Source organism: Pseudophryne corroboree (assembly GCF_028390025.1).
Source record: "Pseudophryne corroboree isolate aPseCor3 chromosome 3 unlocalized genomic scaffold, aPseCor3.hap2 SUPER_3_unloc_11, whole genome shotgun sequence".
In the NCBI taxonomy this organism is placed as follows: domain Eukaryota; kingdom Metazoa; phylum Chordata; class Amphibia; order Anura; family Myobatrachidae; genus Pseudophryne; species Pseudophryne corroboree.
In genome coordinates this window covers 2,261,371-2,280,264 of record NW_026967499.1, presented here as the reverse complement: position 1 = coordinate 2,280,264, position 18,894 = coordinate 2,261,371, and the positions used below count along the sequence as shown (strand labels likewise).

Below are 18,894 nucleotides of genomic sequence, written 5' to 3'. Positions count from 1 at the left end.
CTGGGAATGGGGCATTATACAGTAACACCAGGGGACGTGTCTGGGTGATGACTAAAGAGGTGACTGCTGGGAATGGGACATTATACAGTAACACCGGGGGATGTGTCTGGGTGATGATTGGAGAGGTGACTGCCGGGAATGGGGCATTATACAGTTACACCAGGGGACGTGTCCGGGTGATTACTGGAAAGGTGACTGCTGGGAATGGGACATTATACAGTAACACCAGGGGATGTGTCTGGGTGATGACTGGAGAGGTGACTGCTGGGAATGGGGCATTATACAGTAACACCAGGGGATGTGTCTGGATGATGACTGGAGAGGTGACTGCTGGGAATGGGACATTATACAGTAACACCAGGGAATGTGTCTGGGTGTTGACTGGAGAGGTGACTGCTGGGAATGGGGCATTATACAGTAACACCAGGGGATGTGTCTGGGTGATGACTGGAGAGGTGACTGCTGGGAATGGGACATTATACAGTAACACCGGGGAATGTGTCTGGGTGATGACTGGAGAGGTGACTGCTGGGAATGGGGCATTATACAGTAACACCAGGGAATGTGTCTGGGTGATGACTGGAGTGGTGTCTGCTGGGAATGGGGCATTATACAGTAACACCAGGGGATGTGTCTGGGTGATGACTGGAGAGGTGGCTGCTGGGAATGGGGCATTATACAGTAACACCAGGGGATGTGTCTGGGTGATGACTGGAGAGGTAACTGCTGGGAATGGGGCATTATACAGTAACACCAGGGGATGTGTCTGGGTGATGACTGGAGAGGTGACTGCTGGGAATGGGACATTATACAGTAACACCGGGGGATGTGTCTGGGTGATCACTGGAGAGGTGACTGCTGGGAATGGGGCATTATACAGTAACACTAGGGGATGTGTCTGGGTGATGACTGGAGAGGTGACTGCTGGGAATGGGATATTATACAGTAACACCGGGGAACGTGTCTGGGTGATGACTGGAGAGGTGACTGCTGGGAATGGGACATTATACAGTAACACCAGGGGATGTGTCTGGGTGATGACTGGAGAGGTGACTGCTGGGAATGGGGCATTATACAGTAACACCGGGGGATGTGTCTGGGTGATGACTGGAGAGGTGACTGCTGGGAATGGGGCATTATACAGTAACACCAGGGGATGTGTCTGGGTGATGACTGGAGAGGTGACTGCTGGGAATGGGGCATTATACAGTAACACTGGGGGATGTGTCTGGGTGATGACTGTGTCACTGTGTGTGTCAGGTGCCTATAAGGTGTCAGGATGTCACTGTCTATGTCTCCATGCAGGAGGGGGAGTATATAGAGGAACACAGGGGTCTGTACAAGGACGTGATGATGGAGAATCACCGGCCCCTCACATCACTGGGTAAGAGGAGACTGTCATGTATTGTACAGGGGAGAGCAGGTATGAGGCCCCCTATATACACACATCACCTGATAATCACATATATACACTGTACTCAGTCACTGTGTGTTTCCTACAGATGGGCCCAGTAACAGAGATACCCCAGAGAGATGTCCCCATCCTCTGTATTCCCAGGATTGTACAGAGGAGAATCACAGGACCCCACAGGAGGATCAGGTAGGTGGGATCTAGGGTCTCACCCATATACCAAAGTGACTGTCACGATATGATCTGTAGAGAAGCTGTGTGTTTTATACACTGATATTACACTATCTGAAATAAGATATTTTCTCTAACGTCCTAGTGGATGCTGGGGACTCCGTCAGGACCATGGGGAATAGCGGCTCCGCAGGAGACAGGGCACAAAAAAGTAAGCTTTTAGGATCACATGGTGTGTACTGGCTCCTCCCCCTATGACCCTCCTCCAAGCCTCAGTTAGGTTTTTGTGCCCATCCGAGCAGGGTGCAATCTAGGTGGCTCTCCTAAAGAGCTGCTTAGAAAAAGTTTTTAGGTTTTTTATTTTCAGTGAGTCCTGCTGGCAACAGGCTCACTGCATCGAGGGACTTAGGGGAGAGAAGTCAACTCACCTGCGTGCAGGATGGATTGGAGTCTTAGGCTACTGGACACATAGCTCCAGAGGGAGTCGGAACACAGGTCTCACCCTGGGGTTCGTCCCGGAGCCGCGCCGCCGACCCCCCTTACAGATGCTGAAGATTGAAGGTCCGGAATCAGGCGGCAGAAGGCTCTTCAGTCTTCATGAAGGTAGTGCACAGCACTGCAGCTGTGCGCCATTGTTGTCACACACTTCACACCAAACGGTCACGGAGGGTGCAGGGCGCTGCTGGGGGCGCCCTGGGCAGCAATATTTAATACCTTTAGGGCAAAAGAATACATCACATATAGCCATTGAGGCTATATGTATGTATTTAACCCATGCCAGAGATCTAAAACTCCGGGAGAAAAGCCTGCCGAAAAGGGGGCGGGGCTTATTCTCCTCAGCACACGGCGCCATTTTCCTGCTCAGCTCCGCTGTGAGGAAGGCTCCCAGGACTCTCCCCTGCACTGCACTACAGAAACAGGGTAAAACAGAGAGGGGGGGCACCTTTTGGCGATATTTTGATATATTTAAGCTGCTATAAGGAACAACACTTATATAAGGTTGTTACCATATATATTATAGCGCTTGGGTGTGTGCTGGCAAACTCTCCCTATGTCTCCCCAAAGGGCTAGTGGGGTCCTGTCTTCGATAAGAGCATTCCCTGTGTGTCTGCTGTGTGTCGGTACGTGTGTGTCGACATGTATGAGGACGATGTTGGTGTGGAGGCGGAGCAATTGCCGGTAATGGTGATGTCACCCCCTAGGGAGTCGACACCGGAATGGATGGCTTTAATTATGGAATTACGTGATAATGTTAGCACGCTGCAAAAGTCAGTTGACGACATGAGACGACCGGAAAACCAGTTAGTACCTGCCCAGGCGTCTCAGGCACCGTCAGGGGCTGTAAAACGTCCCTTACCTCAGTCAGTCGACACATGTACCGACACAGATGAATCTAGTGTCGACGGTGAAGAAACAAACGTATTTTCCAATAGGGCCACACGTTATATGATCACGGCAATGAAAGAGGCCTTGCATATCTCTGATACTGCAGGTACCTCAAAAAGGGGTATTATGTGGGGTGTGAAAAAAACTACCTGTAGTTTTTCCAGAATCAGAGGAATTGAATGACGTGTGTGATGAAGCGTGGGTTAACCCAGATAGAAAACTGCTAATTTCTAAGAAGTTATTGGCACTATACCCCTTCCCACTAGAGGTTAGGGCGCGCTGGGAAACACCCCCTAGGGTGGATAAGGCGCTCACACGCTTATCAAAACAAGTGGCGTTGCCGTCTCCTGATACGGCCGCCCTCAAGGATCCAGCTGATAGGAGGCTGGAAACTACCCTGAAGAGTATATACACACATACTGGTGTTATACTGCGACCAGCAATAGCCTCAGCCTGGATGTGCAGTGCTGGGGTGGTGTGGTCGGATTCCCTGACTGAAAATATTGATACCCTGGATAGGGACAGTATTTTATTGACTTTAGAGCAATTAAAGGATGCTTTTCTTTATATGCGAGATGCTCAGAGGGATATTTGCACTCTGGCATCGAGAGTAAGTGCGATGTCCATATCTGCCAGAAGAAGTTTATGGACGCGACAGTGGTCAGGTGATGCGGATTCCAAACGGCATATGGAAGTATTGCCGTATAAAGGGGAGGAATTGTTTGGCGTCGGTCTATCAGATCTGGTGGCCACGGCAACTGCCGGGAAATCCACCTTTTTACCTCAGACCCCCTCCCAACAGAAAAAGACACCGTCTTTTCAGCCGCAGTCCTTTCGGTCCTATAAGAACAAGCGGGCAAAAGGACAGTCATATCTGCCCCGAGGCAGAGGAAAGGGTAAGAGAGGGCAGCAAGCAGCTCCTTCCCAGGAACAGAAGCCCTCCCCAGTTTCTGCAAAGCCCTCAGCATGACGCTGGGGCTGTACAAGCGGACTCAGGGGCGGTGGGGGGTCGACTAAAGACTTTCAGCACACAGTGGGCTCGCTCACAGGTGGACCCTTGAATCCTACAAGTAGTATCTCAGGGTTACAAGTTGGAATTCGAAAAGTCTCCCCCTCGCCGGTTCCTAAAGTCTGCTTTACCAACGTCTCCCTCAGAAAGGGCGACGGTATTGGAAGCCATTTACAAGCTGTATTCTCAGCAGGTGATAGTCAAGGTACCCCTCCTACAACAGGGAGAGGGGTATTATTCCACACTATTTGTGGTACCGAAGCCGGACGGTTCGGTAAGACCTATTCTAAATCTGAAATCCTTGAACCTGTACATACAGAAATTCAAGTTCAAGATGGAGTCACTCAGAGCAGTGATAGCGAATCTGGAAGAAGGGGACTTCATGGTGTCCCTGGACATAAAAGATGCTTATCTGCATGTCCCAATTTACCCTTCACACCAAGGGTATCTCAGGTTCGTGATACAAAACTGTCATTATCAGTTTCAAACGCTGCCGTTTGGTTTGTCCACGGCACCTCGGGTCTTTACCAAGGTAATGGCCGAAATGATGGTTCTTCTACGAAGAAAAGGCGTATTAATTATCCCTTACTTGGACGATCTCCTGATAAGGGCAAGGTCCAGATAACAGCTGGAAGTCGGAGTAGCACTAACTCAAGTAGTGCTTCAACAACACGGGTGGATTCTGAATCTTCCAAAATCTCAATTGACCCCGACGACACGTCTGCTGTTCCTGGGAATGATTCTGGACACTGTTCAGAAAAAGGTGTTTCTCCCGGAGGAGAAAGCAAGGGAATTATCTGAACTAGTCAGGAACCTTCTAAAACCAGGAAATGTGTCAGTACATCAATGCACAAGAGTCCTGGGAAAGATGGTGGCTTCTTACGAAGCAATTCCATTCGGCAGATTCCACGCACGAATATTTCAGTGGGATCTGCTGGACAAATGGTCCGGATCGCATCTGCACATGCATCAGCGGATAACACTGTCACCAAGAACAAGGGTGTCTCTTCTGTGGTGGTTGCAGAGTGCCCATCTGTTAGAGGGCCGCAGATTCGGCATACAGGACTGGGTCCTGGTGACTACGGATGCCAGCCTACGAGGCTGGGGAGCAGTCACACAGGGAAGAAACTTCCAGGGCGTGTGGTCAAACCTGGAGACGTCTCTTCACATAAATATACTGGAGCTAAGAGCGATCTACAATGCTCTAAGCCTGGCAAAACCACTGCTTCAGGGTCAGCCGGTGTTGATCCAGTCGGACAACATCACGGCAGTCGCCCACGTAAACAGACAAGGCGGCACGAGAAGCAGAAGAGCAATGACAGAAGCTGCAAGGATTCTTCGCTGGGCGGAAAATCATGTCATAGCACTGTCAGCAGTGTTCATTCCGGGAGTGGACAACTGGGAAGCAGACTTCCTCAGCAGACACGATCTTCACCCGGGAGAGTGGGGACTTCATCCAGAAGTCTTCCACATGATTGTGAACCGTTGGGAAAAACCAAAGGTGGACATGATGGCATCTCGCCTCAACAAGAAACTGGACAGATATTGCGCCAGGTCAAGAGACCCTCAGGCAATAGCTGTGGACGCTCTGGTAACACCGTGGGTGTACCAGTCCGTGTATGTGTTTCCTCCTCTGCTACTCATACCAAAGGTACTGAGAATTATACGGCTACGGGGAGCAAGAACAAAACTCGTGGCTCCGGATTGGCCAAGGAGGACTTGGTACCCGGAACTTCAAGAGATGCTCACGGAAGAGCCGTGGCCTCTACCTTTAAGAAGGGATCTGCTTCAGCAGGGACCTTGTATGTTCCAAGATTTACCGCGACTGCGTTTGACGGCATGGCGGTTGAACGCCGGATTCTAAAAGAAAAGGGCATTCCAGAGGAAGTTATTCCTACCTTGATTAAAGCCAGGAAGGAAGTGACCGCACAACATTATCACCGCATTTGGAGAAAATATGTTGCGTGGTGTGAGGCCAAGAAGGCCCCAACGGAAGAATTTCAATTGGGTCGATTCCTACATTTCCTGCAGGCAGGATTGTCTATGGGCCTCAAATTGGGGTCTATTAAGGTTCAAATTTCGGCCTTATCGATTTTCTTCCAGAAAGAATTGGCTTCAGTGCCTGAAGTACAAACTTTTGTCAAAGGTGTACTACATATACAGCCCCCGATTGTGCCTCCAGTGGCACCGTGGGATCTAAACGTAGTTTTGGATTTTCTCAAATCCCATTGGTTTGAGCCTCTCAAATCGGTAGATTTGAAGTATCTTACATGGAAAGTAACCATGCTACTGGCCCTGGCTTCAGCCAGGAGAGTATCAGAATTGGCGGCTTTATCGTACAAAAGCCCATATCTGATTTTCCATTGGGACAGGGCAGAACTGCGCACACGTCCTCATTTTCTCCCTAAGGTGGTTTCGGCTTTTCACTTGAACCAACCTATTGTGGTGCCTGCGGCTACTAGCGACTTGGAGGATTCCAAGTTGCTGGATGTTGTCAGGGCCCTGAAAATATATGTTTCCAGGACGGCTGGAGTCAGAAAATCTGACTCGTTGTTTATCCTGTATGCACCCAATAAGATGGGTGCTCCTGCGTCTAAGCAGACGATTGCTCGTTTGATCTGTAGCACAATCCAACTTGCACATTCTGTGGCAGGCCTGCCACAGCCTAAATCTGTAAATGCCCACTCCACAAGGAAGGTGGGCTCATCTTGGGCGGCTGCCCGAGGGGTCTCGGCATTACAACTTTGCCGAGCAGCTACGTGGTCAGGGGAGAACACGTTTGTAAAATTTTACAAATTTGATACTCTGGCTAAAGAGGACCTGGAGTTTTCTCATTCGGTGCTGCAGAGTCATCCGCACTCTCCCGCCCGTTTGGGAGCTTTGGTATAATCCCCATGGTCCTGACGGAGTCCCCAGCATCCACTAGGACGTTAGAGAAAATAAGAATTTACTTACCGATAATTCTATTTCTCGTAGTCCGTAGTGGATGCTGGGCGCCCATCCCAAGTGCGGATTGTCTGCAATACTTGTACATAGTTATTGTTACAAAAATCGGGTTATTATTGTTGTGAGCCATCTTTTTAGAGGCTACTTCGTTGTTATCATACTGTTAACTGGGTTCAAATCACAAGTTGTACGGTGTGATTGGTGTGGCTGGTATGAGTCTTACCCGGGATTCAAGATCCTTCCTTATTATGTATGCTCGTCCGGGCACAGTACCTAACTGAGGCTTGGAGGAGGGTCATAGGGGGAGGAGCCAGTACACACCATGTGATCCTAAAAGCTTACTTTTTTGTGCCCTGTCTCCTGCGGAGCCGCTATTCCCCATGGTCCTGACGGAGTCCCCAGCATCCACTACGGACTACGAGAAATAGAATTATCGGTAAGTAAATTCTTATTATTAATGTATATTGTTTTGTGGGCTATTTAGGATGACTGTCTGACTGATATAAAGGCAGAAGATGCAGAGGGAGAAGAAGAGACGTATGTGACTGATATGAAGGTAGAAGATATAGAGGGAGAAGAAGAGACATATGTGACTGATATAAAGGCAGAAGATATAGAGGGAGAAGAAGAGACGTATGTGACTGATATAAAGGCAGAAGATACAGAGGGAGAAGAAGAGACGTATGTGACTGATATAAAGGCAGAAGATATAGAGGGAGAAGAAGAGACGTATGTGACTGATATAAAGGCAGAAGATCTAGAGGGAGAAGAAGAGACGTATGTGAGGGGAGATCAGCAGTGTAAGGAGGAGGAGATCCCTACAGATATCAGCACAGGTGAGTAATAAACACTTATTATAGAAGTCACATATTCTCATTGCTCAGTCACTACAGCAATCTCTTATCCTACACCCTCCTCTCTTATTACAGACTAATGATGGAAATGTATCTGCCCAGTGATGTAGTCTAGGACCATCAGCCCTGTTCTTAGTTGGGTGTTTATAACACAAGGGGCGATATTCAATTGTAATATCGCGCCCGATCTCCTGTCTACAGTGACAGGAGTTTGCGGGGCAATATTTAATTGTCCCCCATTTTTGGTCATATCGCGCCCATAGTAGTATGGATTAGCTTTGTAAAGCTACTTAACCCAACTAACATCATGGGCGCAATCACAAAAAGTTTTGCGCATTTCAGCTCGCGTCCCCCGGGGGTGGTGATCTGAAATGCTAATATTGCGCCCGTCAGCAGCAACATTTGTATCGGGTGTTTTCTGTTAAGGGCGTTTTCTTCTTTAGGGTCCATAGTGATCCACAGTCCTTACATCGGGGTGTAGGTGGTAGGAGTTGACCGGGCATCACACAGTTAAGCTTTTATTTCCCAGGATGCTCCGGACCTCCTCCCCATGTACCCCGCCCCTGGCCAGTGGGCAGTTTTAGTGTTGGTGCTGGCAGAAGCCGGAGCACCGGTCACACAGCGGAGAGGAATGAATGAGCAGCGCTGGGAGTCTCTCTGAGTGCCGCTGCTGCTCCAACAATCCCCCGCTGGTGCTGCAACGTCAGTGAGGCTAAGAGACTGATGATTCCGGCGTGGTTACTTCCTGATCGCCGCGCTAGTACAGCGTCCAGGGCCCCGGACTGCAGCCGGAGGACAGGTAAGGCATTCTCCGGCTCGTGGGACCCACAATACATGCAATCCATGCTTCTGCAGGCTCTAATGTGATCCCTGGCTGCTGCTACGGGTTACACTAGACCACCAGGGCATACATATAATACATATATAGGATAATGGAGGCCAGGGTGCCTGGTGGGTGATGTCAGCCAGGGGAGGTAGGTCCTCTCCCAGAGCCAGATTCCACAGCTGGGATTCCCTCTTGGCTGCCCCTTCCCCACATGCTTCCCTTATAAGAGTCTCTGAGTGACATTCCAATGAGAATGAGTGTGATGCCAGGCTCTGGGAATGCTGGGTTCTGTCTCCAGAAGTGGCCAGGTTATACATGCACTAGTCCTACCTACCATTTGGTGTGAGGAGATGACGTCAGTGCCCATTGCAATTGTTATTTCCTTGCATTGTGTGTGACTGGTGCTAGCTCTGCTGTGTGACTGCATTGTATCTGTCCCTTACATGTGAGTGCAGGTGTTCCGGGCTGTGTGACTGCATTGTATCTGTCCCTTACATGTGAGTACAGGTGTTCCGGGCTGTGTGACTGCATTGTATCTATCCCTTACATGTGAGTACAGGTGTTCCGGGCTGTGTGACTGCATTGTATCTATCCCTTACATGTGAGTGCAGGTGTTCCGGGCTGTGTGACTGCATTGTATCTATCCCTTACATGTGAGTGCAGGTGTTCCGGGCTGTGTGACTGCATTGTATCTATCCCTTACATGTGAGTGCAGGTGTTCCGGGCTGTGTGACTGCATTGTATCTATCCCTTACATGTGAGTGCAGGTGTTCCGGGCTGTGTGACTGCATTGTATCTATCCCTTACATGTGAGTACAGGTGTTCCGGGCTGTGTGACTGCATTGTATCTATCCCTTACATGTGAGTGCGGGTGTTCCGGGCTGTGTGACTGCATTGTATCTATCCCTTACATGTGAGTGCGGGTGTTCCGGGCTGTGTGACTGCATTGTATCTGTCCCTTACATGTGAGTGCAGGTGTTCCGGGCTGTGTGACTGCATTGTATCTATCCCTTACATGTGAGTGCAGGTGTTCTGGGCTGTGTGACTGCATTGTATCTATCCCTTACATGTGAGTGCAGGTGTTCCGGGCTGTGTGACTGCTTTGTATCTATCCCTTACATGTGAGTGCAGGTGTTCCGGGCTGTGTGACTGCTTTGTATCTATCCCTTACATGTGAGTGCAGGTGTTCCGGGCTGTGTGACTGCATTGTATCTATCTCTTACATGTGAGTGCAGGTGTTCCGGGCTGTGTGACTGCATTGTATCTATCCCTTACATGTGAGTGCAGGTGTTCCGGGCTGTGTGACTGCATTGTATCTATCCCTTACATGTGAGTGCAGGTGTTCCGGGCTGTGTGACTGCATTGTATCTGTCTCTTACATGTGAGTGCAGGTGTTCCGGGCTGTGTGACTGCATTGTATCTGTCCCTTACATGTGAGTACAGGTGTTCCGGGCTGTGTGACTGCATTGTATCTGTCCCTTACATGTGAGTACAGGTGTTCCGGGCTGTGTGACTGCATTGTATCTATCCCTTACATGTGAGTGCAGGTGTTCCGGGCTGTGTGACTGCATTGTATCTGTCCCTTACATGTGAGTGCAGGTGTTCCGGGCTGTGTGACTGCATTGTATCTGTCCCTTACATGTGAGTACAGGTGTTCCGGGCTGTGTGACTGCATTGTATCTATCCCTTACATGTGAGTACAGGTGTTCCGGGCTGTGTGACTGCATTGTATCTATCCCTTACATGTGAGTGCGGGTGTTCCAGGCTGTGTGACTGCATTGTATCTATCCCTTACATGTGAGTGCAGGTGTTCCGGGCTGTGTGACTGCATTGTATCTATCCCTTACATGTGAGTGCAGGTGTTCCGGGCTGTGTGACTGTATTGTATCTATCCCTTACATGTGAGTACAGGTGTTCCGGGCTGTGGTTCCTCACAATGACTGTGTGATTTGTGAAGGCCGTCACATCTGCAGTTGCTAGAGCTGGACATTGTGTGTGCTTAGCTTCTGGTCTTCCAAAGTGTAAGAAAGAGGATAATGCACCTGTGCTGGTTCCATGTAAGGCCTGTGCGGCAGCATTATCTTCACAGGACGTTTTGCAGGAACATTTGTGATAAATGCTATGTGCCAAACCTACAACGGCTGCTCCAACCAGGCCCTGTGCAGGAACCACCCTGGGTGGCTTCTTTTGCACAGGTGGATCGATTGGTGCCTCCTGCTTTGCTGCCTAATGTGGGGTTTCTGCAGCAATTGCCCCATGCATTGCATTCCCCGGGGTATTCTCCATGGATGAACTTATTGACCTACTCAGACCACACGTCGGCCACCTCTCAGCAGTTGCTGCAGCAGACCGTCCTCAGATGAGTATGGCACATAAGCGCTCTCTGTTATCCTTACAGTCTAGACAGTGGTCAGACTCTGGAGTCCTCAGAGGAAGAGTTGGACACCTCTCTCTCTCTGTTATCCTTACAGTCTAGACAGTGGTCAGACTCTGGAGTCCTCAGAGGAAGAGTTGGACACATCTCACTCTCTCTCTCTCTCTCTGTTATCCTTACAGTCTACACAGTGGTTAGACTCTGGAGTCCTCAGAGGAAGAGTTGGACACCTCTCTCTCTCTGGCTCTTTGTCGGGTGAGGAGGATCATCTTTAAGCGTCAGAAGGTGGTTAAGGCTGAGTTCCCTCACTGAGTGTCATGCTGAACTCCTTCAGGAAGCTTGGAATGCTCCTAGTAAGAAGGTCCTGGTGCCTAAGAGCATCTCGTTACCCTTTACCACAAGGAGAGTGTGCTAAATGGGAAATTCCCCCTCGTGTGGATGTTCACGTGGCACGCCTGGTGCACTCCTCCACATTAATTGGGCTGATGCACTAGAGGACAGTCTGAAGTTAGATGGTTCCATAGACAAGCTGTCTCTTATTGCTAACCTCAAGAAATCAGCCCGATATATAGAAGAGGCATCCTGGGATACGAGTCTGTTGGCTTCCAGGGCCTCGACTACTTCAGTGGTAGCTCGCTGTGTACTCTGGCTACACTCCTGGATGGCGGATTCAGAGTCTAAAAGGGCGTTGGAAGTTCTGCCTTTCGCTGGAAACATTCTGTTTGGTGCAGAATTGGATAATATTGTGTCTACACTGTCAGCTTCTAAATCTGCTTTTTTGCCGTCAGCATCTAACCCGAAGGCTGGGATGTCTTTCTTTTGGAATTTTCGGTTTCAAGGCAAAGTGAAAGGGCAGGCTTTTCCATGGTAGGTTGTCTCCAGCAAGGCAGCTAAGTCGCAGACTAAGTAAATCTGGATGGCCAGATTCCCCGAACCCCAAGCAGAGGGATAAGCCCTCCACCTGACGAGGCGGGCCTACTCCTGTGGGACCCCAGGGTGGCAGGCATACTTCTGCGATTCGCAGTCTCATAGCTCCAGTCAACTATAGACGCCTGGGTGTGAGAAGTGACCTCACGGGTATCCCCTCTCATTTGTTAGACCGCCACCCCAGCAGTTTTTTTGCACGACTCCTCCATTGGATCAAGGCGCAGCCATGGCGCTCCAAGGAGCTGTTAATTTTTTACTGAACGTAGGGGTTATTATCCCTGTTTCTCAAGAACAACAGAGGAAGGGTTTTCACTACCCCCTTTTCCTGATTCAGTAACCCAATGGGACCTATCGGCCTATCCTCAATCTGAAATCTCTTAACAAGTTTTTGCGGGTGCCCAGATTCTGTATTTAAACAATACGGTCTATTGCTCTGATGTCAGAGCCAGGGGACTTTATGGTATCCCTGGATACTCAGGATGCCTACCTACATGTTCCTATAGAACCTACTCATCAAAGATTCCTCCGCTTTGCTGTTCTGCCACAGTATTACCAGTTTCAGGCACTACCCTTTGGGCTGGCTACGGCTCCATGGGTATTTACCAAGCTGATGGCGGTGATTTGTGCTCAGCTGCGTCGTCAAGGGATCAGTGTGCTCCCATATTTGGATGACTAGTTGCTCCTGGCACAATCTCAGGAAGTTTTGCACCGCTATCTTCAAATAACCATTGCCTTTCTACAGACCCACGGGTGGCTGATCAATTGGCAAAAGCCCTTCCTTGTCCCTTCACAACAGATGTTGCATCTAGGGGCTCTCCTGGATTTGTGGGAACAGAGGCTCTTCCTGCCAGTGGACAAAGTTACCAAACTGCAGTCAATGGTCCACAACTTACTGCACAATCTCCGGGTGTCCATACATTCCGCAATGCAGGTTCTGGGGTCCTTGGTCTCCACCTTCGATATGGTGGAGTATGCTCAGTTTCACTCCAGGCCCCTACAACATATGATCCTTTCCAGGTGGAACAGGCAGTATCGTTGGATCAGGGCTGAGAAGATGGTACTATCTCTGGAGGTACATCTGTCTCTCACCTGGTGGCTAGAGATGTCACACTTGGACAAAGGATGTCCTTTTATGGATTCTGGATTGGGTGGTCCTCACGTCTTTCCGGGTCGGTGGTCTCCAGACGAAAGTTGCTTGCCAATCAATGTTCTGGAACTTCGGGCAGTCTACAGAGCTTTCGTTAAGGCTCAGGATCTCCTCCAAGGCAGGCCTGTTCAGATTTAGTCCGACAATGCCACTGCAGTTGCCTATCTAAACCACCAAGGGGGCACTCACAGCCATCTGGCTATGGCAGTGGTGGGCCGAAACTCGCCTTCCGGCCTTCTCAGCTGTGTTTCTGCCAGGAATCCTCAACTGGGGAGCAGACTTCCTCAGTCGGCAGGATGTCCACAGCGGCGAATGGTCTCTGCACCCTGAAGTATTCCAGAACCTGGTAAACAGATGGGGTCTGCCGGATGTAGACCTGATGGACTCGCGTCACAATCACAAGGTCCAAATCTATAGATCCAGGACCAAAGATCCGCAGGCAGCTATCGTGGACATTTTAGCAGTACGGTGGACCTTCCTTCAGAGATACCTGTTTTCTCCAGTATCGCTGTTACCCAGATTTCTTTGCAAGTTTAAACAGGAAGGAGGCCCCATTATACTGATTACTCTGTATGGCCCAGGCACCATTGGTTCGCCGATCTCCAAAATCTATCCATAGACATGCCATTCCTACTGCCACAGCGAGCAGACTTGTTGTCTCGGGGTCCCTGTCTGCATTGGAACCTGGCTCCACTGTCTTTGACGGCTTTGCTCTCGAGTCATCAGTTTTTAGAGCGAATGGGTTCTCTGATGCAGTGATATAGAAAATCTGTGTCTTCAACCCACATCTATTACCAGATTTGGCACGCTGATTTTCAGTGGTGTGCGCCTAGGCGCTATGACCCTCCTACCTTTTTAGGGTCTCCAGGGTACTGACCTTTCTACAAGCAGGGTTAGACCTTGGTCTTTGCCTAGCATTCCTGAAAGTACACATTTCTGCACGATCAGTGTGGTTTCAATGACAGATCGCTCCACTACAAGATGGGCGTACCTTTTTTCAAGGAATACTCCATATCCAGCCTCCCTTTGTACATCCAGTGGCTCCTGGGATATATCCCTAGTCCTGCAAGCTCTTAAGACTTCCCCCATTTGAGCCTTTAGAGTCAGTGGACCTTAAGTGGCTGGCTGCAAAGGTGTTATTTCTCCTGGCTATTACCTCTGCGAGAAGAGTGTCTGATTTAGGAGTGCTTTCCTGTCCTCCTTCGTTTCTGACCTTCCATCAGGATAGGGCAGTTCTCCGGACCAAGGTGGGTCACCTTCCTAAGATGGTGTCCAAGTTTCATCTAAATACAGAGATATTGGTTCCAGCCTTTTAGTCCTGTTATTGGTGAGGCCTTATTGGATGAGGTTCGTGCACTAAGGATTTATGTGGAAAGTACCAGAGTGATCAGGAAAATGGATTCTCTATCTGTCCTGTATGGATTCTATAAGTAAGGTTGGCCAGCTAGTAAACAAACGCTGTCCAGGTGGCTTTGCATGACTATTGCAGAGGCTTACATTCGAGCTGATCTTCCTGTTCCGGTCTCTGCTCATTCGTTACGTTCAGCAGATCCCTCATGGGTGGCTCGGTGAGGTGCTACTGCTGAACAACTCTGCAAGGCAGCTACGTTGTCTTCTATTAACACGTTCCTGAGGTTTTTATGCCTTTTGATACCTTTACCTCTCGGGAAGCTTCCTTAGGACGTTGGATTCTCCTGTCTACTCAGGAGCGTCCCCACCCTTAGGGGGAACTGCTTTAGGACATCCCCTATGTAAGGACTGTGGATCACTATGGATCTTGATGAAGAAAATAAGAGTTATGTTAGACTTATCATGGTGAACTCTTTTTCTTTAAGGTCCATAGGATCCAGAGGGCGCCCACCAAGACACACCTGTCTTCGGGAAATACTTTTCTCTTACATCCTGGAGGATGCTGGGGTCCACATTAGTACCATGGGGGTATAGATGGGTCCACTAGGAGCCATGGGCATTTTAAGAAATGTAATAGTGTGAGCTGGCTCCTCCCTCTATGCCCCTCCTACCGGACTCAGTTTAGAAAATGTACCTGGAGGAGCCGGTCACGCTTTGGAGAGCTCCTGAAGAGATTTCCATTTTTTTTATTTAATGTTTATTTTCAGTCAGGTCTGTTTAGGCAGCAGACTGACTTCTTCGTGGCACTTAGGGGGGAGAACGGCCCAAATTCCTAGAGAGTTAATGGTCCCGTTTCTCAGCTGTCAGGACACTGAGCTCCTGAGGGAGCCATTCGCAAGCCACACCACGGCACAGCGTACCATCCCGCAGCATTCCGCCACCCCTAACAGAGCCTGAAGACAGAAGAGTGGTGAGTACAGCGCGGGCGTCCCGGTTAGTGGGTCGCCGGTAGGAATGGCGGCACAAGGGTAGGAGCACAGCTCTTCATGCAGGCTACGCCCCATGGAGGCTCAGAAGGACGCACGCTGCAGCGGGTCCCACTGAGAGGGGCGCACTGAGACTCCTATAATATCCACACAGGCCACACTGTGCTAACAGGGATTTTAATCACTTGGTTAGACATTTAGTTCCTTAGGCCAGTATAAAAAATGCGGGAAGCTGTCGCCATTACAGGGGGCGGGGCTTCACTCAGAGCGGATCCTACAGCTCTCCAGCACCATTTTCCCTCTGCAGCTCATACAGGAAGCATTCACAGGGAAGCGCTGCTCCTCCACAAGGACTCCAGGTCTCCTCAGCGGTACCAGGGGGTCTTAGTGAAAGGGGGGGGTGTACATTTATAAAACTCTACTAAAGTGCTTGTTATTGTGACCCAGCTCAGTTTAACTTTGCTAAAGGGGCGCTGTGTGGCTGGCTCTGATTTCTGAGGACCCTGCCTACATATACTGTGTTTCACCTGGTGTGTGTGTGTGTGTGTGTGTGTGTGTGTGTGTGTGTGTGTGTGTGTGTGTGTCCCTTTCACAATCATGTCCATGGACTGTGTCTCTTGTACTGCAGAATGTCTCTCATCCCCTGGGGACTCACTACACTGCACCCACGATTGTGCTCCCTCTCCAGCTAGTGGGGCTGAACCCCCCTGGTTGGCTTCCATTAAAGGGATTATTTCTAATATTTGCACTAAGCTATCTCATAATGAAAGGGAGATACAATTCTTAAGGCAGTCTATGGATGACCTGATCAACAAAGATTCAGCTCCCATACCTGTGTCTCAATCCCTCGCCATTTGCCCACAAAAGCATACTCTGGCCAAACTCATGCAGGGTGACACTGATCCTGATCCGGATCCGGATGATATGGATGCCAGTGGAGGGGTGTGCTGTCCTGGCACAGGGTATCCAGGCCCTCATAGAGGCGGTTAGAACTGTCTCTTACATATTCCTGTCAGGGCAGAGGAAGTAATTGAGGAATCTTACTTTAATACAAAAAAGAAATCCTCAGCTACTTTTCCGGCTTCAAATTAGTCAAATGTCCTCTTTGAAGAAGCTTGGGTGAACCCTGACCAAAAATTTCAGATCCCAAAAAGGTTAATTTCTTCCTTCCCCTTTACTTTGGAGGATAGAAAAAAATGGGAAAACCCACCAATAGTGGACGCATCTGTGCCCAGGTTGTTGTGAAAGATAGTCTTACAGGTTCCCGGGGCGGTGTCCTTAAAGGACGCGGCTGACTGTAAGAGTGAGACCACTCTCAAATCTATATACTTGTCGGCTGGGGTAGCCCAGAGACCCAATATTGCTTGTGCATGGATCACTAGGGCAATTGCAAGATGGTCTGATAATCTAATTGAAGATTTAGATTCACTAACCAGGGATGACATTAACTCCTACAGCACATCCAAGATGCTGCCAACTTTATGGTGGAGGCCATAAAAGAAATTGGTTTACTCAATGCATGCACCACTGCCATGGTAGTGTCAGCACGCAGGGGCTTGTGGCTACACTAGTGGACTGCGGATGGGGATTCCAGAAAAGGCGTGGAGAGCCTACCATTCACGGGCGAAGCTCTGCTTGGAGATGAACTAGATACTTGGATATCTAAGGCCACTGCGGGTAAGTCTACATACCTTCCTTCTGCAGCGACCCTCTGCTCTGACTTTGCAGTCCTTTCGGATGGCTAAATTTAAAAACAAGTCCAAGGATTCTTCTACAGCCTTCAGAGGCGGTAAAGGTAAACCCAGAATAGCCGTAGCTGCAGGTTCTCAGGAACAGACCTCTGGTTCTGCTTCCTCAAAGCCTTCAGCATCACAGTGGACCACACTGCCTAGAAGACAGGCAGGTGGGAGCCCGGATACGTTATTTCAGTCACATCTGGGCAACGTCATGCCTAGATACCTAGGTGAAATATCTTATCGCACAGGGATAAAGACTGGAATTTCAAGAACTCCCACCTCCCAGATTCTTCAAATCCGGTTTACCAGCTTCTCCAGAAGCAACCTTGACCTTACAGGCAGCAATTCAACAACTGGTACAGGCTCAGGCCATTGTTCCAGTTCCACCTCACCTACAAAATAACGGTTATGATTCCAAACTGTTTGTAGTGCCGAAACCAGACGGTTTGGTATGACCTATTTTAAACCTCAAGTCTCTGAACCCATATTTAAAGGTGTTTAAATTGAAGATGGAGTCTGTAAGAGTGGTGATCTCAGGTCTGGAGGATGGGGATTTCCGGATGTCTCTGGACATCAAGGATGCGTACCTTCATGTCCCGACTTGGCCGCCTCATCAGGCTTATCTCAGGTTTGCGTTACAGGAATGCCACTACCAGTTCCAGGCACTGCCATTTGGACTCTCCACGGCGCCACAGGTTTTAACCAAGGTAATAGCAGAGTTGATGTTGCTCCTCCGCTTGCGGGGAGTGAACATAATACCGTACCTTGATGACCTACTAATCAAAGCACCGTCCAGGGAGAAGTTGTTACACAGCATTGCCCTCTCAACGATGTTACTCCAGGATCACGGGTGGATTCTAAGCCTGCCTAAATCTCACCTGGAACCAACACGGAGGCTTTCGTTCCTGGGAATGATACTGGATACGGATGCGCGGAGTGTATTCCTCCCAATGGAAAAGGCATTGGTGATCCAGTTGATGGTACGGGACGTTCTAAAGCCGACCCGAATTTTGGTGCACCTGTGCATTCGCCTCTTGGGGAAAATGGTGGCCTCTTACTGATCTCTGCAATATGGAATGTTTCATGCAAGGCCCTTACAGCTGGATCTGTTGGACAAATGGTCCGGATCGCATCTCCACATGCACCAGAGGATACGTCTGTCGCCAAGAGCCAGGATTTCTCTTCTGTGGTGGCTTCAGACTTCTCACCTAACTGAAGGCCGAAGGCCAAGTCAAGAATCTATTCTTCCGATCAACATTCTGGAACTCAGAGCCATATACAACGCCCTTCTACAGGCATCCCATCTTCTTCAAGATCAGGCCATACAAGTTCAGTCGGACAATGTGACGGCAGTAGCGTACATAACCCGACAAGGCGGAACGAAAAGCAGAGCTGCAATTTTGGAGGTAAAAAGGATTCTCCTCTGGGCATAAAGACATGCGGTGGCGTTGTTGGCAATCTTCATTCCGGGAGTGGACAACTGGGAAGCGAACTCCCTCGGCAGACACGGCGTCCATCCAGGAGAGTGGGACCTTCACCCGCAGGTGTTTGAGTCCCTGGCACGTCGGGACTTCCCCAAATCGACATGAGGGCCTCTCGTCTCAACAAGAAGCTCAAGCCATATTGTTCCAGGTCGAGAGACCCGCAAGCAGTGGAGGCGGAATCTCTGGTGACTCCGTGGATCTACCAGATGGTCTACGTGTTTTCACCACTTATGTTAATCCCAAGGATTCTCAAAAGAATAAAAAGGGAAAAGGTTCAAGCATTTCTC

General features: G+C 49.5%; 1 protein-coding gene across 1 annotated transcript in view; it reads left to right on the top strand.

The window, feature by feature from the left end:
• The first annotated feature begins 1,308 nt into the window (after positions 1 to 1,308).
• The window catches only part of LOC134983293 (zinc finger protein OZF-like), a 29,947-nt gene continuing 12,361 nt past the window's right edge, over positions 1,309 to 18,894 (top strand). Inside the window, exons 1-3 of the mRNA XM_063949013.1 lie at positions 1,309 to 1,384; positions 1,503 to 1,600; positions 7,408 to 7,759. Of these exons, the coding sequence (XP_063805083.1) occupies positions 1,351 to 1,384; positions 1,503 to 1,600; positions 7,408 to 7,759 (484 nt within the window). The 5' untranslated portion in view covers positions 1,309 to 1,350. The remainder of the gene's footprint in view (positions 1,385 to 1,502; positions 1,601 to 7,407; positions 7,760 to 18,894) is intronic.